The sequence below is a fragment of the Aulonocara sp. 'chitande type north' Nkhata Bay genome, linkage group LG18 (genome assembly GCF_057382095.1).
Source record: "Aulonocara sp. 'chitande type north' Nkhata Bay isolate Kocher_YH1m ecotype deep benthic linkage group LG18, A_spYH_male_GT1.1, whole genome shotgun sequence".
In the NCBI taxonomy this organism is placed as follows: Eukaryota; Metazoa; Chordata; class Actinopteri; order Cichliformes; family Cichlidae; genus Aulonocara; species Aulonocara sp. 'chitande type north' Nkhata Bay.
This window is the reverse complement of record NC_141361.1, coordinates 32,012,453-32,034,083: the sequence shown is the minus strand read 5'-3', so window position 1 is coordinate 32,034,083 and position 21,631 is coordinate 32,012,453. Positions and strand designations below refer to the sequence as shown.

At 43.9% G+C, this 21,631-nt stretch overlaps 1 protein-coding gene across 5 annotated transcripts in view; it reads right to left on the bottom strand.

The window, feature by feature from the left end:
- Window positions 1-568: 568 nt before the first annotated feature.
- Window positions 569-21,631, bottom strand: part of rab3gap1 (RAB3 GTPase activating protein subunit 1) — a 40,611-nt gene continuing 19,548 nt past the window's right edge. The window contains exons 16-26 of one of the 5 annotated variants that reach the window (XM_086271528.1): window positions 19,478-19,532; window positions 18,851-19,186; window positions 17,932-18,069; window positions 16,097-16,324; window positions 15,255-15,351; window positions 12,154-12,257; window positions 9,602-9,717; window positions 8,632-8,734; window positions 4,787-4,810; window positions 2,369-2,389; window positions 569-1,886 (exon numbers count right to left, since the gene is read on the bottom strand). In XM_086271528.1, the coding sequence (XP_086127654.1) occupies window positions 1,653-1,886; window positions 2,369-2,389; window positions 4,787-4,810; window positions 8,632-8,734; window positions 9,602-9,717; window positions 12,154-12,257; window positions 15,255-15,351; window positions 16,097-16,324; window positions 17,932-18,069; window positions 18,851-19,186; window positions 19,478-19,532 (1,456 nt within the window). In that variant the 3' untranslated portion in view covers window positions 569-1,652. The remainder of the gene's footprint in view (window positions 1,887-2,368; window positions 2,390-4,786; window positions 4,811-8,631; window positions 8,735-9,601; window positions 9,718-12,153; window positions 12,258-15,254; window positions 15,352-16,096; window positions 16,325-17,931; window positions 18,070-18,850; window positions 19,187-19,477; window positions 19,533-21,631) is intronic. The other 4 variants (XM_086271529.1, XM_086271530.1, XM_086271533.1 and 1 more) reach the window with 4 other exon arrangements.

Genomic DNA, 21,631 nt, shown 5'->3' with positions numbered 1-21,631 from the left:
TTATGAATGAAGGCTAGAACAAATGTCCCGGCTGAAGGAGGAGGGGCTGCAGAGGTGTATAAACACAGGTGGGCGGGGCAGGGCTAGTGTGCAGGATGACTCAGTGACCTGCACTGACCCCTATGTTGGTGAACATTTTGTTAAAGTTAAATGTTTTCAAGCTGACGAGTAAATTATCCAGCGAGCTAAGTTGAGCGGACCGACGTGCAGTAAGGTTTTCATGCTCTTCACTAACAGCTGATCGCTGAGAATATATCAACAGTAATAATGTCCTGTAATTCCCACGGCTCTGTATGTCACACCTGCGTATACTTCCCCATCACATTCATCACCTGTTCCTCTGGTGTCTCTGATTGGAGCACGCAGGTGTGTGGAGCAGAGTGAAATCACACACCTAATGCTGTTTTATTCAACCTGGATCTTAGAAGTTTTGATCAACAAAGGTGTCAAACATGATCTAACTCTTTGTCCCCTTCAACATTACATGTTGTTTTTTGAAGTAACAGGTTCAGTGATCTTAAAAGGCTGTGGTAACGTGTCGCTGATAAAACACTGAGTCATTTTCAAATTATTCACTTTAGTTCAATTCAGCTTTATTGTTTTACAGTGCCAACAACAGCAGTCAGCTCTACAATATTACAGAGAACATTCCCCAAATCAAAAATCCTGCGTGTGCACTGCAGCTGTGGGTGGAAGGACCCACGTTAGCCTTTAACAGGAGGCGGCGTGTGGGGTGGTCAGCGGGACGAGGGAGGAAACAAGACGACAGTGAACCAACTGTAAAGCACTGACTGCTGCTCTAGTAACAAATCAAATGAACACTGAAAGCAAATCAGAAAACGCCCTGTCGTTAAAAGTGTCTGTATTATGGGATGGATACACCCTTAACAAAACAAAGAAAATATTACAAAACCAATTTTCCCCTCACGCTGTCGGACGCGCCTCGAGGAACCAGCTCCATTTAAAACATCACAGTCAGCTGTAAAGTGTCGTTTCAGTTTTTATACAACGTCAAAGAGCTTCATGTTTGAACAATCAGCTTATGAACAGGAATAAGAACTGCACGGTCTGGTTCTGGTCGGATGCAAACAAACAGCTGTGTGTTAATCCAGCAGCAGGACATGCTGGAGGATGGAGCTCAGCTGAAACGACCCATGAAGTCCTCACCGGCTCTCATGTTTACCATCAGGACCAATCCCTGCAACTGAAATATAATCTACTAAATATCAGAGTTGAGAAGGTTGTGTTAGCGTGTGGTGAGTGCAGGATGGGGAACTCCATCCTAACGACAAATTTCATTTCCTTAAAAAGGCATCAAGAGAAGCTTTGAAGGTAAAATGAAGGTTTTAGTGTGAAACTTTTATCTCAGCACCGTGGGAAGCTGCAGCTTTATACACAGAAGGATGTAGTTTCACATATTTCCAGACAAAGCCATAAATGCTTCTTAATCAATGCCAGTAATATACTGCTTCCTGCTTTTAAGCTTGGGTGAGCCGTAGATGCTGAAATATTGCACCGTTCTTACAAATAAAGCAAACAAATGAAGAAATGTATTTCTATGATCTTACTCCATGGCCACATTCATACATGTGAAAGTCTCCATCCTGTGTCCTTCACTTATCTTTATCCCAGGTGTGAATTGTTCACAGGACTTAAAAGAAGGACGTGTCTGTGGAAAAGGCTCCGGCCAACCTAAACTCCTCCCTCATCAGGACACAGAAGAGCCGCTGAGGCAGCGCCTTGGAGTACGCTGCTGGTCGCGGCACACAGGTGCGCAACAAGATCTCCCGGCCTGCTGGAGGAGGGAAGTCTGGTACTCTGCTGCTTCCCCCAGTTTGCTTCTTGTCAGATCCCAAGTCCTCATCGACGGGCGCCAGAAGGGCAGCCTAAAAGGGCAAAGGTCAAATGTTAGCAAACAGCAACCGATTCTGAAGAAATGTGCTGTGTGAGGTGGACACGTGGATATTCAGAAGTACTGTAACCGAGTCTCCCACAGAGACCTGATCCAGACTACAGCTCACAAACACAGCTCCTCTACTAACACCTCACTGCAGCTGCACGCTGCTGATCCTGTCTGTGATTAGAAATGATTTCAATAAAGTAAAACAGAGGCTCGTTTTCTATGAGCGTAAACAGGGATCTCTGTTTCAGTCTCAGTGTAACAAACGTGTTTACTGAATAAGTCTTTCAGTAAACATGTTTTTTGTTAATTCAGTAAAATCTGCAAAGATGACTTGTACTGTTGGCAGCAACAAACAGAGACAACAGAGTGTGGGACAGACAGGAAGTCAGGACACGTCTATGTGCTTCACAGTGGGACTAGAACATGAACATTTCTACACACACCACAGGCAACAACTGTGCAAACCTCCACGTCACCAAAAACACCCTGCAGGTCCCATCAGAGCAACAGCAGAGAAAACAGATGAAACATCTGTTAGAGAGAAAAACGCTTCGCTGCTTTCTTACCTGTATGACACCAAAAGGGTTTTGTTTTTTTAATAACAAAGGCTTCATGTTTTACAGTTAAAGGTAAAGCTCATGCAAACATGCAGGCTTATTTGTCTGATTAATGCAAAAGTTCAACCATGTCTCTTTCAAGCCTCATTATCAGCTGAGATCATAGTAAAGAACAGACAGGATCCTGATCCATCTGTTCTTTATATAATTACTGTTTTTACTGTAATGTAGAATATCATGGACATAATACACAGACTGCAGCCTAAATACTGCTAAAAACAGCCCTTTTTATCTTTAAGTTTTTACGTATTAACCTTTTATTATAAAAGTCACCTGATCCTTAGCAGGTGTGTATACAGAAATACACCAGGTCATTATTTAAGCAAAGCAAAGCCAAACTGCTCCTGTGTGACAGATGAAGTCCACCTTTAAACAGCATTTAGATGCTGCTAATGAAACTCGATTAGTGGCAGCACTGGTCTGTGGGCTGGGAACACTGGTGACACCAGTACAGCGCGCACTTTTCACAGCGCCACCATGTGGATCAAACTCTATTCTGGGTCAAACCTGATGGTTTACACTGAACAAAAATATAAACGCAACACTTTTGTTTTTGCTCCTGTTTTCCATGAGCTGAACTCAAAGATATGAAACATTTTCTACAAACACAAAAGACCCGAGACTCGCAAGCAATGTTCCCTCTAAGCTGCACGCGTGCACAATTGCGCACTGCTGGCACGTCTCTGCGCACAGAAAATCTGCGTTGTGCACACAAAAAAATTTTTTTTTTTTTAAAAATCACCTGAATTGAAATTAAAATTAAAACTTTAACGATTCTGTTTTGCAGTGTGAGTCAGTGACTGGCTGCTCCTGTATGGGATTAGAACGAGGCCACCTTATCCCACAGTCCAGCCAATGATCCGATTCACATTCGCATACGTGGTTGTCAGGCTATGACAGCGTCCTTATGTGCCGACACCGGTGTTTTAGCAAAGCGGCTGATGTGGAGTGAAGCCACGTTAATGACAACGTGTACAACCACTGGAGATGTGAGCAGGACAGACGGAACAACTGACGGACAAAGTGTGGACTTTATACCAGTTTTTAAATTGTGTTGATCGGCCACGTAAAACCAGAGTTATGATAAAATATCTGCAATGTTTGGTTTTCTTCCTGAATACTGTCGTTGTTTATATTTACTGCAGGAAGAAACGGGAAAAACGGCGTTTTATAAGGAAAACGCTCGAAAGCCTGTGAGCAAAAACAACACCCCCCAGCCTTTCCTATTGGTGGAAAAATGTACCATGTGGACCAATCAAAAATGATATGGCAAGGGCTAGAAACGGGAGGAAGTTTTAGGAGTGACGGCGGTGCTTGGAGATGTGAGAGATTTGCGACGTTTAGCGCAAATCTTATGTAGTTAGTGTGTAGTTAGTGTGTAGTTAGTGTGTAGTGTAGTCAATAGTTTTGTTGTGTGTGTCAGAACAATGAGGCGACTGCTGAGTGTTACAGGTGTTACAGCAGTGACACATCTGCTGCTGTCAGGCCTGCAGGTATCAGGCTGTTGTTCTCCTTCATCTCATAGTGGACAGAAATTATTTTTTGGAGTGGCATGTCAAGGTGCTGATTAGACAGCATGAATATTGCACAGGTGTGTCTGAGACTGCCCACAATAAAAGGCCACTCTGAAATATGCCGTACATGTGTAGCACAATGACACACATCGTGGCTCAAGAGTTGGGAGTTCGCCTTGTAATCGGAAGGTTGCCGGTTCGAGCCCCGGCTTGGACAGTCTCGGTCGTTGTGTCCTTGGGCAAGACACTTCACCCGTTGCCTACTGGTGGTGGTCAGAGGGCCCGGTGGCGCCAGTGTCCGGCAGCCTCGCCTCTGTCAGTGCGCCCCAGGGTGGCTGTGGCTACATTGTAGCTGCCATCACCAGTGTGTGAATGTGTGTGTGAATGTGTGTGTGAATGGGTGGATGACAGGTTGTGTAAAGCGCTTTGGGGTCCTTAGGGACTAGAAAAGCGCTATACAAATACAGGCCATTTACCATTTACATGTCGCAAAACCAGTCAGGATCCAGTTCAGCTCATGGAAACAAAAGTGTTGTGTTTATATTTGTGTTCAGTGTAACAAATACTGAGACGTGTATTATTGTTGTGTGTTGTTCATCTGAGGACGCTGCAGAGAACCAGATTATTTTTATTATCCTGTTTGTCTGTTATGTGAACCTTTAGAGAGGATGCACCTTACAGTGACTGAGTGTGTTTATCGCACCATGTTAAATGTAACTGTGAGCGACACGAGGCTTACTGCTCATGGTTACCTCATCAGTGGTGAAGTCAGCCAGCTTGATGCAAGAAACAGGAAGAACAAAAGGATGAAAGAGCAACACACAGATGAAAAACAAAAACAGACTTTCTAACCGACAGAGCTGAAATCTGAACATGTCACCAGCTGCAGGAGGCAACGCTCTGAACCACGTCGTTCCTCCTCCAGATGGAGCTTTCACTGCCTAGAGTCTCTTGACATACAATGGTTGGATTCTCCTATGGTATCAGCTGAGCCTCAAATTCTTATGATCTCGAGCTTCTTCAGTCTCAGTGAATCCTTAGTTGGCTCAGATGCATCATCTGGTGTTTGAGTGTAACAAGGTGGTTGTAACACAAAAGGAGTGTAAACAGGTGAGTGTGGTTTGTAGTGTAAACTAAAGCAGCGTGTCTAACCAACCACATCTCCAGGGCTGAATCAGGTGACCACGAGCCATCGCTCCACAGCTGCTGAGGGAGCTACAACCCTCATTCACCCTTTCACAGACATACGGTACTGTATGAACTGTATGAACAATAAACTTTATTCATACACACAAATCTCTTTAGGGTTGTGTCAGCGAGGGCAAACGTGCCACATCAAATACATGGAGCTACAAGCTGTGGTGACCCACTGTCAGTAAGGGAGCTTTATTACACACACACAGCATCACAACAACAGTTACCTCAAGCTGCTTCTATGTTATAAGGCAAAGACCCTGCAGTTACACAGGAAACATTAGGTGACCGTCTGTGAGCGACAGTGGGAACCAAAGCCTCTAACATCCATCGATAGATGAGGGGCAGACGGACTGAATGCAGAGAGGTGTACTAACACATGCTGAGTGAAGAAGAAACACCCAGTGCATCATGGGAAACTTAGACCTATAACTTAGACCTGTGCGCCTTAGCATATGCTACTTCCGGCGTATAGCGCTTAGTTTCCGGTGTGATATTCGCTCCTTGTTCACGGTCGTTTTTTCAACCAAATGGACGAATCAAGTGGCGATTTACATTTCTCGAGATGTCGAATGTATCTGTAGATGATGTTGATCGACTTGTCGATATTTTCCCCCCGCGCCTCAGAGCAAACGAGAGAAAGGATTCAAATTTTATACTTCTCAGTATCTGTAAACAGCGCTCCCTCGTTTATCGCGGGAGTTACGTTCTAAAAATATCCTGCGATAGGTGAAATCTGCGAAGTAGCCAACTTTATTTTTTACAATTATTATAGATGTTTTAAGGTAAAACCCGTCACTACACACTTTATAGCGCAGCAGCGCCTCTTCTTTCTCAGGAGACTGAAAAGATTCGGCATGAGCCCCCGCATCCTCAGGACCTTCTATCACTGTGCCATTGAGAGCATCCTCACTGGATGCATCACCACCTGGTATGGCAACAGCACCGCCTACAACCGCAAAGCTCTCCAGCGAGTAGTGCGGTGCTCTGAACGGATAATTGGAGGTGAGCTTCCCTCCCTCCAAGACATCTACAGGAAGCGCTGCCTGAGGAAAGCGGGGAGGATCATCAAGGACTCCAGTCACCCCAGCCATAAACTGTTCAGACTGCTTCCATCAGGAAGGAGGTTCTGCAGCATCCGGTCCCGTACCAGCAGACTGAGAGACAGCTTCTTCCACCAGGCCATCAGACTGCTGAACACGTCATAGACACCTCAGCTTCACTACTGGGACTTTAACATTATGCACTCCATACTGTACAGTAATGGCACTGTTTTGCACATGTCTCACTCTGTATATTTTATTTTTTTTTATATATTTTATTTATTGTTTACTCTATTTAATTTGTAAAATATGTGTACACACACACACACACACACACACACACACACACACGTAGAAAAATATTTAGTATACACATCCAGAAATGCATATACTATTATATATTGTACATATATTTATTAGTTTCAGATGTAGCCATTCTTGTATTTTGCACAACTCTGTTGCTTGTGGGGCTCGCACACAAGAATTTCACTCACATGTGCTGTACCAATGTACCTGCACATGTGATGTGACAATAAAAGTGATTTGATTTGATTTGATTTATACACTCAGACAGGCATGAACATTTTCACACGTTTCTCTCGTTTAAGCTCTCAAAGTTCAAACCTTCGTAGACAAATAAGTCCAGTATTACAGAAACCAAAGATCAAACCGTGTTTTCAGGTCCAGCACATGAGAACAGAGCAGCTGAGAGATAATTCAACATCAGTGAATCATTAGTGAATCAATGAATCAGCGATTCTGTACTGTACAGGAGAGACGGCACGGAGGAGATCAACAATAGTCTGCAGCCAATCAGGATGCAGAACACAAAGCGCTGTGCGCAAAAAAAAAAAAAAGCATGCAAACTTGCACAAAAAAAAAATCTGCGAAACAGCGAGGCCGCGTTATAGCGAGGGACCGCGGTAATTTTGAAGGTACGTCACAACATACCCTTCGTAAATACTCATGCATAGAGACCCTTACCACAGTTTGTTGACATGCTGTGTAGGTGTGTACTTGACTAGCAGGGAAACCTTTGACTATTGTTCACCTGTAGTTTGAATGCTGTTTAAATCATAAGAACTGTCACTATACAGAGATGTGCTTCTGATTCTGTAATGCAGTTCTGCTTGTGTTGAGTGATGTAAACCACCAATCGATCTGCACGCTTCAAACCTCAAAACTGATCATTTGATTTTTTTTATGACACAGCAGTGGTGAGTGTTCCCACCTTCTGCTCTTTGTAACTTAACGCGATCTTTCTGTTTTCATATTTTGGACATGATTTTGGAGTCCATCTTTGCAGCAGCAATTGACCGCAAAGTAAAGCTACCGGAAATGTACAACCCTGCATCCGATCTTAAAACAGGAAGTTAGCATTTTCTCGTGCACAGGGTCTATTGCAGACTAATTAAGGTTCCTGATCCAACTTTATCAAAGAGGAAAGTTTTGTCTGTCTCCTGAATCCAAACTGGAAGCTGGTTCCACAGAAGAGGGGCCTGAAAACTGAAGGCTCTGCCTCCCATTCTACTTTTAAATACTCTAGGAACAACAAGTAGGCCTGCAGAGCGAGAGCGAAGTGCTCTAATAGGTTGATATGGTACTACAAGGTCATTAAGATAAGATGGGGCCTGATTATTTAAGACCTTGAAGGAGCAGGATTTTGGATTCATGTTCCAGTTGATGCATCAGAGTCAATCTGGGATCCAGTGTGGAGCAGATGGACACGTTTAAGGCTTAAAGAACAAACCGATGATTCGATTAGATACTCGGCTCCATCTCTGGAGTCACGGCCACCAAAGCTTTGTTTCTGCTAACACTGTAAACATATACAAATGCACATTAATAGTTGTTACAGCAGAAAGAGAAAAAGAAGCGTCAAAGACAGGAAGGAGATCTGCTCCACTGTGGAGAGAGCTGCACAACTTTGTTCCTGCAGAATTGTCACACAGTCAAACTGATAATTCTTCATTTTTCATTGATAGTTAAACAGACTGGTTCTTATAGCTCTGAACGTGCTTCACAGCACAGCAGCAGCAATTGTGTGTTTCAGGAAGAAACAACGTTACAATAGAGCAGACTCTCCTGACACTGACAGACAACACTGCGTCTTTACATCAGTGCTGACCACGTCCTTCCAGTTTCATCTACATGAAGCATATATAAATAAAACAGCGCTGACTTCATGTCTTGTTCTAGGACCGGGACACCGACCTATTCTTGATGCTGATATTGAATAAGTGGTTGACTGGTGTGTGTGTGTACCTCTAAAGATGTCTCTATAGATGACAAATACATGACTGTATACATGAAACTGACAGCAAGACGTGGGAAGGACACGGAGGCAGAGTGAGAGTTACCCTCTGAGCACTGATGAAGAGTCTGTGGATTATACTGCCAGCCAGGCCCTGGCCTGCTCCTGTCACTACCACCTCTGGTTCCTCCAGCAGGGAGCTCACAAACCTAGAGACAACACACAATGTGGGAAATGTTACAATATTCCCACAAAACAAAACACTTAAATAAGAACATGTAAAACCTGAAGACACCAAAACTATAAATAAGACCACCAACATGAGCGAGAAAGAAACATCATCATCATCATCGTTTATTTGTATAGCACTTTAAGAACACACCAGGCAGACCAAAGTGCTGAACAACACAGATCAAAACAACAACCAAATTAAAAATACCATAAAATCATTACATACAATAAAATAAATAAGAAGGTGTCAGTTTCCTACAGTTAAAAGCCAGGGAATAAAAATAGGTTTTCAATCTGGACTTAAAGACCTGCACTGATGACGCTTGTCTAATTTGGAGGGGAAGGTTATTCCAGAGCATCGGAGCCGCAATTGAAAAGGCACGGTCTCCTCTGCATTTCAGCCGCGACTTAGGGACCGACAGCAGCAGCTGCTCAGCTGAACGGAGCGAGTGAGGAGGAACATGTGGCTTCAGCAAGTCAGATAAGTACACAGGAGCCAGACCATTTAAAGATTTAAAAACCAATAAAAGGACCTTAAAACGAACCCTAAAATCAATGGGAAGCCAATGCAAGGAAGCCAGAACCGGAGTGATGTGATCGAATCTCCTACTACCGGTTAAAAATCGCGCCGCCGCGTTTTGCACTAACTGCAGGCGTGACAAGGTGAAAGGTGAAACGTGTGAACTGACTGTGATCCTTCAGACGGCGTCTTTGTGAAACGTTAACAGATTCATCGTGACAACCTGTTACTGACAAACTATCTATAGTGACGGTGAAGACGTTTACATGTCACCAACAGCACAAACAAAGCTGTCAGTGAGCGCAGCTCAAACTCTGCGACTCACTTCTTCAGTTCATCAGCAGCCTCTCCGCTGTCGTCCTCAGGAATGGAGAACTTGGCCTTGAGCGAGCGAGCTTGAGTGATGACTGTCTCCATGCTCAGCAGCTGGTTAATGAAATCCTGCACACAGGACAAGAACAACTGTCTGCTCAATCCTGACAGCATGAGACCCCAAGACTGTCACATTTATACACATACAGTGGGGCAAAAAAGTATTTAGTCAGCCACCGATTGTGCAAGTTCCCCCACTTAAAATGATGACAGAGGTCAGTAATTTGCACCAGAGGTACACTTCAACTGTGAGAGACAGAATGTGAAAAAAAAGTCCATGAATCCACATGGTAGGATTTGTAAAGAATTTATTCGTAAATCAGGGTGGAAAATAAGTATTTGGTCACCTCAAACAAGGAAAATCTCTGGCTCTCACAGACCTGTAACGTCTTCTGTAAGAAGCTTTTCTGTCCCCCACTCGTTACCTGTATGAATGGCACCTGTTTGAACTCATCATCTGTATAAAAGACACCTGTCCACAGCCTCAAACAGTCAGACTCCAAACTCCGCCATGGCCAAGACCAAAGAGCTTTCGAAGGACACCAGGAAAAGTATTGTAGACCTGCACCAGACTGGGAAGAGTGAATCTACAATAGGCAAGCAGCTTGGTGTGAAAAAATCAACTGTGGGAGCAATCATCAGAAAATGGAAGACATACAAGACCACTGATAATCTCCCTCCATCTGGGGCTCCACGCAAGATCTCATCCCGTGGGGTCAAAATGATCATGAGAACGGTGAGCAAAGATCCCAGAACCACACGGGGGGACCTGGTGAATGACCTGCAGAGAGCTGGGACCAAAGTAACAAAGGTCACCATCAGTAACACACTACAACGGCAGGGAATCAAATCCCGCAGTGCCAGACGTGTTCCGCTGCTGAAGCCAGTGCATGTCCAGGCCCGTCTGAAGTTTGCCAGAGAGCACATGGATGATACAGCAGAGGATTGGGAGAATGTCATGTGGTCAGATGAAACCAAAGTAGAACTTTTTGGTATAAACTCAACTCGTCGTGTTTGGAGGAAGAAGAATACTGAGTTGCATCCCAAGAACACCATACCTACTGTGAAGCATGGGGGTGGAAACATCATGCTATGGGGCTGTTTTTCTGCCAAGGGGACAGGACGACTGATCCGTGTTAAGGACAGAATGAATGGGGCCATGTATCGTGAGATTTTGAGCCAAAACCTCCTTCCATCAGTGAGAACTTTGAAGATGAAACGAGGCTGGGTCTTCCAACATGACAATGATCCAAAACACACCGCCCGGGCAACAAAGGAGTGGCTCCGTAAGAAGCATTTGAAAGTCCTGGAGTGGCCTAGCCAGTCTCCAGACCTCAACCCCATAGAAAATCTGTGGCGGGAGTTGAAAGTCCGTGTTGCTCGGCGACAGCCCCAAAACATCACTGCTCTCGAGAAGATCTGCATGGAGGAATGGGCCAAAATACCAGCTACTGTGTGTGCAAACCTGGTAAAGACCTATAGTAAACGTTTGACCTCTGTTATTGCCAACAAAGGTTATGTTACAAAGTATTGAGTTGTATTTTTGTTATTGACCAAATACTTATTTTCCACCCTGATTTACCAATAAATTCTTTACAAATCCTACCATGTGGATTCATGGATTTTTTTTTTCCACATTCTGTCTCTCACAGTTGAAGTGTACCTCTGGTGCAAATTACTGACCTCTGTCATCATTTTAGGTGGGGGAACTTGCACAATCGGTGGCTGACTAAATACTTTTTTGCCCCACTGTACGTGGTTTTTCCTACGTGGAACGTTATAGGCTGAGTCTCGGGGTGTAAAAGGCGTGTTTGGAGTCACAGTGGATACATGGCATACTTAAATGTACTTTGAGAAAGCCAAGAATACTTTTACACAACAAGACTGTCCAATCAAGCAAATATAACATGGTGGGGTTTAGCTGTGCAGCTGTACAGTGTTATTCAAAGAAAAGGGGCTGTATGGATACTGAGTGCTAGTGAGAAGAACATTTTTATATGTGAAGAAGTGATGATTGTTCTCAGACTTTAGGACAGTATTAAAGCAGGTGTTTAATGCACCTAACGTGTGATCAAACTCAATAATAACAATCTCAGTCTCTGTTTTCGATCACTGATAAACACATCCGATATCAGCAGAGTATAAAAGCTTTGAGCCCAGGTGGGAACAGCCGAAGGAATTACCTAGGTTTAGAAAAAAGTTAGCCATCACTGAGGAAGCACTGGAGTTTATTACTCCAGCTCCCACTACAATCCCACTGCACCACACCCCTGTTTTCATGGTTCAACCATCAACAGTCATAATAATTATCAGCCAAGTTCTCAGCCATGGTGCACACTGTCCAGTCTACGTACACCTCATGTACAGCACATACTCAACTACAACAAAAACACAGTTAACAATCAATCAATAATGTATTAAAAACAAAACTTTTTTGGGTGAATCTAATGATACTTTCTTTTAAACTGAATCATTTGTGGAAAGTCCGGTCGAGTTTTCACTGACCTCTAACTTCTTGTAGTCCTGGTTGGGGGACTGCAGGAGCTTGCTCGCTTGAACTGTAGCTTGCTGAATGGTTTTTTGCACTGATGGAATATCTTCAGCAGACTCTGAAAGAGAAGAAATGACAGTGTTTCCAGAGTGACAGAAAGCTGTGATTAAAAGAAAGACCTGCCACGTTTGTAACCTCAATTACTGTTAACATGAGAAAAAGCCTAAAATCGAGTAAACCTGCAAACTATTATCTTACTAATACAGATCCTTTTGAAATAAACAAAACCTTCACAACATTTTATAATAATCTTTACAGAGATTAAAACATATCCACAAAGTCTTGATGGATTATTATTGGAGTTAATTAATCCAGCTATTTCAGAGGATCACAGAACACATCTGCAAATAGAAACTAAGCCTTTTGTCCAGGAATATACCCACATGTGCTTTGGCACAAGGAAAAACTCCCTTTAAACAGGAAGAAGCCTTCAGCAGAGCCAGGCTCAGGGAGGGGCGGGGCCATCTGCAATAACCGAGTACAATAACCTCAGTTTGATCTGAATTAAGAAGCAGAAAGTTAGCGGCCATCCAGGTCTTTGTGTCTTTAAGACATTCCTGCAGTTTAACCCATTGGTGTGTGTTATCTGGCTTCATGGACAGATAGAGCTGGGTGTCATCTGCATAGCAGTGTAAATGTATGCTATGTCTTCTAATGATGCTGCCTAAGGGAAGCATGTATAATGTAAACAGAATTGGTCCTAGCACTGAACCCTGTGGAACTCCATAACTAACCTCAGTGTGTGAAGAGGACTCTCCATTTACATGCACAAACTGGAGTCTGTTAGATAGATATGATACAAACCTTCACACATTCACGTGTTATCAGCACGGAGCGTCTCTGTCAACCTCTGGAAGTAAAGCTTTTAGTAAGTGTCATAAGATCAAAATACATTTTTTAAAGAAGTGAAACGAGGACATTATTGTTGTGTCCAAGCTATGTTTTGTATTTTGTAGTCCAGACTTAATCAGAATTAATTTGCATACAACCTGGATATGCACCAAAGCATTTCTGACATGCTGAAACATTCTGGGATATTACAGAATAAATGAAAACTAGCTTTCTGGTTTAATTAGAGAAAAGGTCTGAGTATCACAGCAGGACGTTAGCTGATTGAGGTTTCTCCAAAGTACTAGAAAACTCTCCTCAGTGATGTCCTTACTAGTGTCTCTCATTGGCTGTCTCTAGACTCAGAACTGGTCTTAGCAGTATACCGTCAACTTAGAGACGATCCAGAAACTAAGACCTGTTATAATTATACGTGAACTCTCATTAGCTAAATTAATGGTTGCACTGCAGGTGTCAGGGAACAACAGCAACACGACTGAAAGATCTTTAGCTTCTTCTAAAAACCAAATCAAATTATGCCCTGCTCCAGATGTGACAGTCTGAAGACGAAATCTAGACTTTTCTGTATCCTGGAATAATTATCAATTTATTGTGTGTAGAATAAAATAAAGAGTGGGTTTTATCTGATTTCTGATCATTACTGGAGAAAACTTGACTGAAAGAAATTCATGCTGGGGAAACTTTCCAGGCTCCTTTTACAGTGAGAGTTGGGTAGCTAGTTAGAGTAAACAAACTAAATCACATTTACCTGCATTTTAACACCAGGGTCATGTTCTACCCATCATGCCTACGCAGCCCTGAAAATATCACGTGTCCATCTCTGATACTTATAAGAGCTCAAAACTGGCCCAAACCCTGATGGAGTCCAAGGGCCTGCAGTGCAGAACACATCTTGAGCCCAAATCAATCAGAATCAGAATCAGAATACTTTATTGATCCCCGGGGGAAATTATTTTTTGTTACAGTGCTCCATTATAAACCAACATTAAGACAAGACAGACAATACACTAACCAAGAATAGTACAATATATACATATATATATACATACATACATAAGTCACTCATAAATAAATAGCTGAAAAAGAAAGAAAAAGAAACATGTGCAGTAAATCTTGGGGGGCTCAGGATTTGGGCTTTTTCTGCAGCTCATGGGCTGCATTCACTGAACCGACCACAAACTCATCTGTGCACCAAAGTACACAGTGAGACGTCCTTTACCCTCACATCACTGGACACTTCCAGGTTCTGGGTTCCAGTCACTCTATACCAGTGGTGCCCAAATCTTTTTGCATCACAGCTGTGATACAGAACGGCTGTGTGGGCGGAGCCTGTTTCGCTTCAGTGCCGGAAAAAAGGGGTTGTATTTTGATGTAATGACTGTGTCGATGCAATCAGTCATTACATCACTCAGCTCAGGACTGAGCTGTGTAGACGCCAGCGTGTATCATACAGTGCGTCCACTTGCAGCCCTCCTCGTTTCCCAGCCGTCGCGCCCCCGTCTGCACGTCCCCACACAGTCCTCACGTTTCACAGTCAGTGATTGTAAAGAGTTCCTCTGCAGTGGCTCTGCCAGGAGCCTGTCTGCAGAAGTCATTCCTTTGTCACTATCAGTGGCTTTATCCACCTGCAGAGGAAAGCAGCTACCATGCACCTTATCATTAAGCACTCGATAGGCAACTTTACAGGAGCAGAGCACAGACGCAGTTTTAGCAGAGACACTGTTGAGCACGACAGTTTAGAAGTGTGTGTCTGAAAAAGCCCTCTGACTTGTCTTTGTGCTCTGGATGTTTGGCGTCTTAGCTTGTTAAGCTTTAAACTGTCACAAACTTGCACTTTAAGACAGACACGCTGCGGCCTCTCCTCATCACCCACCGCTGCGCAGGTATGCTTCATCTTATCTTCTTTGGTTTGGAAACATATTTGGTGATGCTTCATCCTCTGCTTTGTGTTTGTGTGCGAGCCCCGTCAAAAGCCTGTGCATTATGCTGGCAGCGTCCAAGATTTCTACTTTTTTATTCATGCAGCTTCTGGTTTTTTTTCTCCATTAACATCTCGGGTTGCATTTCATTTTTTTAGTACTTATTTTAATATCTTTAGTTTTTTGTATTTCGGTCTTACTGTAATTTACCTGCTGTGGGCTCAGAGTTATTTTCCCTGATTTTATTTCATATAAATGTGTTTTTCAACCAAACGGTGAGGACTTACCTTCTTCCTTCAACTTCTGAATAGTTGCATGAAGTATACAGGGCAGGAGGTGACGGGCCAGGTCTGCAGGTTTCTGCATCGCCATGTAGTGCAGAACCTAAAGACAAACCCCCAAAAAGTTTAGTTTGCCTGGCTTCTGTTTTCCTTTTGCTCTTTCAGATCAACAGAATATTTTTGCACAGCCAACAGGCTGCCTCTGAAGAAGACTCCAGATAAACGGTGACCTTTCTCTATGATGGTTATTCACAGAGGGACCAGTCATACCCAGATCTTTAAATCTGTCATAAGACTATCAGTGAGCATTATTTTTAACTTTCTCTTTTTGGATAAACAATGTCTTTAAAAGACAGGCAACATTTTCAGTGATGGTGCAAACTGGAGCTCCGAGCTCTGCTTTCATATGTGCAGGAAGAACATGCAAACGCTTGGCAGGGACCTGCCCGGGTCCAAATCCAGGACCCTCTTTGGGTGAGGAAACAACTAACCCCAGTTACTGTTTGTCCCTTTCCCATAAAGCCGACCGGATCATTAATAGAAGCTGGTTTAAAGTTGTTCTTCATTTAACACCATCACACCACAGAGAGCTGCTGTGTGTCAGTTAAACATCGTGTGTGACAGCATCAGATCCTTTTTCATCAACATGTGAAAATGCTTCAACATGTCTGTGAGCACAGATCTGTGTTAAACTGACTTCTCCAACATACATGAGCCAAAACGGTCCCATGGCAGAAGCTGATCCTGAAAATCAGCAGAAACATTCATGAAAACACTTTGTGATCCACTTAGTAAACACGTTTGGCTTAAAAACACGCATGCGGCAAAACGAACGACCTGCTTCAGACCTTCTCGGCCTCCTTGGTGTCATCAAAAAGTCTTTTTTGGCGTCGTGCAGGTGTGACCCTGGCAGTCTCCCAAGCCTCCACCCACATGTTGCCTGGGATCTTCATCCTGGGACTGAGTGTCCCGGTCACCATCGTGTTGCCCTTCTCATCAACCACTTCCTCTTCTACGTAATCCCGAGGTGAATACCAGCGCACAAAATCCTCCAGGACACAGCCGGGGTTGGCTGCCTGTGGACAGAGACACAAACTCGTACTTTAAATGAAGTAATGTGTAAATATATTCACTGACACCTCATACTGGCACTGACGACTCGAGCAGGGCCCACTCACAACACCACTGCATTCATGGACCCAAGCACACCAGGCTGTCACTGAACATAAAATGTCATTTATGCATCAAAACGATTTCCTTCTGTTCAGGACTGGAAGTAAATACGTGTGATCTGGCAACAAAAATGTTTTACTTTTTTGTGTAAGAGTAAATCTGAAAATCTATGAATAACAAATCAATTGTATTTTAGTATTAAAACCAGTTCAGACTGAATAAAGAGCTCGTCCACACTGGATCAGAAACAGAGAGACATGGTGGGAATAACCAACACTGTAGATTCAGGGCAGCTGCAGCATGACTTACACTGTGTGCTGGTCATTATCACTGCATTACTGCCTCAGATCTGCAGGTCTCTGCAAAGACAAGGTTCAAATAACCTCTGAAGATGATTTATAAAACTGCAATGAGCTGTTTGAAAACTGACGACCACGTGATCGTCTGGTGATCAGAGGTTTCTGCACTCACGTAGCTTCTCCCAGCATGACTGCATCCATCATGCCACACGTGTCAGTGACAGAGTCACAGCTTTCCACAGCGTAGGCTGATCAACAGTCCTCTTATTTCACACTAGTTTACTTGTAAAAGCCTACATGACATTTTTTATTAATATCCCATTCATTAACTGCAGAGAGAAGACGTCGTTTTCTTTAAGCTAACAGTATTATTAAAGTTCTTCATGACTGGGCCCAGTGTCCTCTTTATGGTCACCCTACCACAGCGGTACTCTCTGTGACTACTGTGTGTGTGTGTGTGTGACTGCACAGTTATGTTCACTGCAGGCAGTTCACACACACACACAAAACATCCTGAACAGTAAAACTAGCAGACATGTAGCAACTCGAGGGCACACTGACGCTAATGTGTGTATAAGAATTTATTTTATTTATGTATTATTCATATTATGTTATTGTATAATGCCTTGGTGCCACTGGATTTTAGCATGTCTCACACTCATGCAGTTACACAGATGGTGGGAGTCTGGTAAGGAAGTTGGGGGGAAGCAGAACTCCACAGGAAGAATCTTTTGTCTCTTCGAGGACTCTGGGAGGTAGCAAGGGAGTGTGAACCTTAAGGTGTGAAACAGCTGTGTATTGCCTTTTGTTCCTGAAGAAGGTTTTTAACTGAGAGCCACGCTAGGCTCAGGGAGACTCTGCTGACCGTCTGCCCCGCGGTCATGCAGGCTCTCCACCAAGCTTGGTTTTCTGTTCTTTGTTTTGATTAAAGAATGTTAGCTACCGCTCGTCTGCAGGCTTTATTTAATGGAAAACTTCCACAACATGTGGCTAATGCTGAAGGCTAACGGGTGGCTGTAGCTCATTAGCAGGTCATCTACTGATCAGAAGGTCGTGGTTCAATCCCTGGTTCCTCCAGTCTGCAGGCCAAGTATCCTTAGCCAAGATACTAACCCCAAGCTGCTCTCTGATGTGTCCGTCTAAGTGTGGATGTTAGACAGGAAGCACTAAGAAACTTAGGAGACAGCTGACCCAGAGTGTGTCCGACTCACTTTGAAGGACTCCATGTCAGATAGCAGACAGGCACTCTGCATCCGAGCACGCAGGTGGGTACCTTCAGCTGATGTGCCCAGTTTGGTCAGTACCTCTGACTGCTCTGCTAACAGGTCCTCTGTCATTGGAGCAGGTTCCTGAAAATGAAACATGATGCACAGATATCAGACTCAGTCAGCTTCAGCTGAGCTTAATGACATTTCTGTGAACCACTTATATGAGATCTGCTTTCATGGTTTTGTCACACAAAGGTCGCCTCTGTACTGTTACAACCGCTTTCTTTTAGTTCTAATTATTAACTGCACGTCTTTGAACATGGAGCGAGTGGGGTTGGGTTAACTCTGACTCTAAACTGCCCACAGGTGTGAATGAGAGCATAAATCAGAGGTGTCCAACTCCAGGTCTCGAGGGCCGGTGTCCTGCAGGTTTTAGATGTGTCCTTGATCCAACACAGCTGATTTCAATGGCTAAATGACCTCCTCAACGTGTCTTGGGTTAGGGCTATCCTTTGTTGCTAGTTAGCCTGACCTGTATCCCCAATGTTAAGTTTGTACATTGTATCTATGGTCGATTAGGTCATCTCAGTTGCAGGCAACCAACAAATAAAGCTTATCCTTATCGTGGAAGTTCTCCAGAGGCTGAACTAATCATCTAATTCTAATAGGTGTGTTGACACAGGGTGAGATCTGCAGGACGCCGGCCCTCGAGGCCTGGAGTTGGACACCTCTGGGTTAAATGTTTGTCTGTCTCTCTGTGTTCGCCCTGCGACTGGCGACCTGTCCAGGGTGAACCCCGCCTCTCGCCCTATGGTATGGGATAGGCTCCACCCCATGTGACCCGACTATTATTTTCAACATGCTGTATTTGGAATAAATAACAGCATATGATGTGTTTGCACAGTGAGGCAGTGACTCTGACCTGTGTGACGGGAACATAGAGAGGCTCTGCAGAGTTGAGCAGAGTCATGTTGTTGTGGGGGTGCAGCCTGCCCTCAGCTCTGCCCTCAGCTTGTGTCGCCTCAGTCTCGCCCTGGTCACTCAGGCACTCGAAGAATTCCTCCTCGCTGTCACTCCACGAGTCCCAGGATTTTCCTTGAGACATCTCTCTTGTTGAACTGGAAGCACTGGTTGCACACTCTGGTCCTTGGCGGCTCTTCTGGCAGGCACCTGAGACCCTGTGTTCCTTTTCTTTCCCCTCGGGTACCTTGTGAGATTCATCTCTGGCCTTCTTCCTTTCGATACAACAATTCAGCATCTGTCCAGGAACAAAAACTCTTTTCACACATGGAAACATAACACTGCTACTTGTGTTCAACAGACAACACGACATAAACAGGTGTTTGGGAGTTTGAAGATGCTGTATCACACTGAGCATCAGCTCTCAGAATTCATTTTTCTCTTTATCACCTAAACATCGTTCCAATTATCAAAGTTAACACAACACTTTTGATAAACCACTGGAATTAAAGTTGCAAGTCTACAAATGTGCATGATGTTGTTTTTTGTCTTTTAAATCGTTCAATTAGTCCTTGCACTGTGTGGCTACCTGGAACTTCTGATGCAAAAGACAACAGCGAAGATCAGGAGCTCCACCTGCCAGCCTGCAGATTAGGAAGCACAGAGATGGATATGAGTGAACACCAGTGTGTTAACAGAGAAACAAATACTGCTTAAACAATTTCAAGCAAAGTTTTAGTTAGAGCACGGCACAAACACTGCAGGGGCTTTTGTACCTGGTATTATGTACTTGGAGTTGGATTTTTACATTTTGGTCATTTGTCTGTTATTAGAGACGGACGGAGATCCAACATGACTGACAACAACACCAAAGCCCGATTCTAAAGTGTCAGCTCAGCTGGTCAGCTGAAGCTGGACAAAGTACAGACATCCAGCATTTGACTTTATTTATATGGCACAGGATAAGAACCACAGAGTGCTTCACAATAATATGAAACAGCACAAATCTAGTTCAAAGCCAGGCTAAATAAATGAGTCTCAAGCTGCTGTTTATAAAAATACAGTGGGGCAAAGAAGTGTTTAGTCAGCCACCGATTGTGCAAGTTCCCCCACCTAAAATGATGACAGAGGTCAGTAATTTGCACCAGAGGTACACTTCAACTGTGAGAGACAGAATGTGAAAAAAAAAAACCATGAATCCACATGGTAGGATTTGTAAAGAATTTATTGGTAAATCAGGGTGGAAAATAAGTATTTGGTCAATAACAAAAATACAACTCAATACTTTGTAACATAACCTTTGTTGGCAATAACAGAGGTCAAACGTTTACTATAGGTCTTTACCAGGTTTGCACACACAGTAGCTGGTATTTTGGCCCATTCCTCCATGCAGATCTTCTCGAGAGCAGTGATGTTTTGGGGCTGTCGCCGAGCAACACGGACTTTCAACTCCCGCCACAGATTTTCTATGGGGTTGAGGTCTGGAGACTGGCTAGGCCACTCCAGGACTTTCAAATGCTTCTTACGGAGCCACTCCTTTGTTGCCCGGGCGGTGTGTTTTGGATCATTGTCATGTTGGAAGACCCAGCCTCGTTTCATCTTCAAAGTTCTCACTGATGGAAGGAGGTTTTGGCTCAAAATCTCACGATACATGGCCCCATTCATTCTGTCCTTAACACGGATCAGTCGTCCTGTCCCCTTGGCAGAAAAACAGCCCCATAGCATGATGTTTCCACCCCCATGCTTCACAGTAGGTATGGTGTTCTTGGGATGCAACTCAGTATTCTTCTTCCTCCAAACACGACGAGTTGAGTTTATACCAAAAAGTTCTACTTTGGTTTCATCTGACCACATGACATTCTCCCAATCCTCTGCTGTATCATCCATGTGCTCTCTGGCAAACTTCAGACGGGCCTGGACATGCACTGGCTTCAGCAGCGGAACACGTCTGGCACTGCGGGATTTGATTCCCTGCCGTTGAAGTGTGTTACTGATGGTGACCTTTGTTACTTTGGTCCCAGCTCTCTGCAGGTCATTCACCAGGTCCCCCCGTGTGGTTCTGGGATCTTTGCTCACCGTTCTCATGATCATTTTGACCCCACGGGATGAGATCTTGCGTGGAGCCCCAGATCGAGGGAGATTATCAGTGGTCTTGTATGTCTTCCATTTTCTGATGATTGCTCCCACAGTTGATTTTTTCACACCAAGCTGCTTGCCTATTGTAGATTCACTCTTCCCAGTCTGGTGCAGGTCTACAATACTTTTCCTGGTGTCCTTCGAAAGCTCTTTGGTCTTGGCCATGGCGGAGTTTGGAGTCTGACTGTTTGAGGCTGTGGACAGGTGTCTTTTATACAGATGATGAGTTCAAACAGGTGCCATTCATACAGGTAACGAGTGGGGGACAGAAAAGCTTCTTACAGAAGACGTTACAGGTCTGTGAGAGCCAGAGATTTTCCTTGTTTGAGGTGACCAAATACTTATTTTCCACCCTGATTTACGAATAAATTCTTTACAAATCCTACCATGTGAATTCATGGATTTTTTTTTCACATTCTGTCTCTCACAGTTGAAGTGTACCTCTGGTGCAAATTACTGACCTCTGTCATCATTTTAGGTGGGGGAACTTGCACAATCGGTGGCTGACTAAATACTTTTTTGCCCCACTGTAAATGCAATCAAGGCAACATAATGATGGAGGCAAAGCACTCCACAGCCTGGGGGCCCCCGCTCTGACAAATCCATC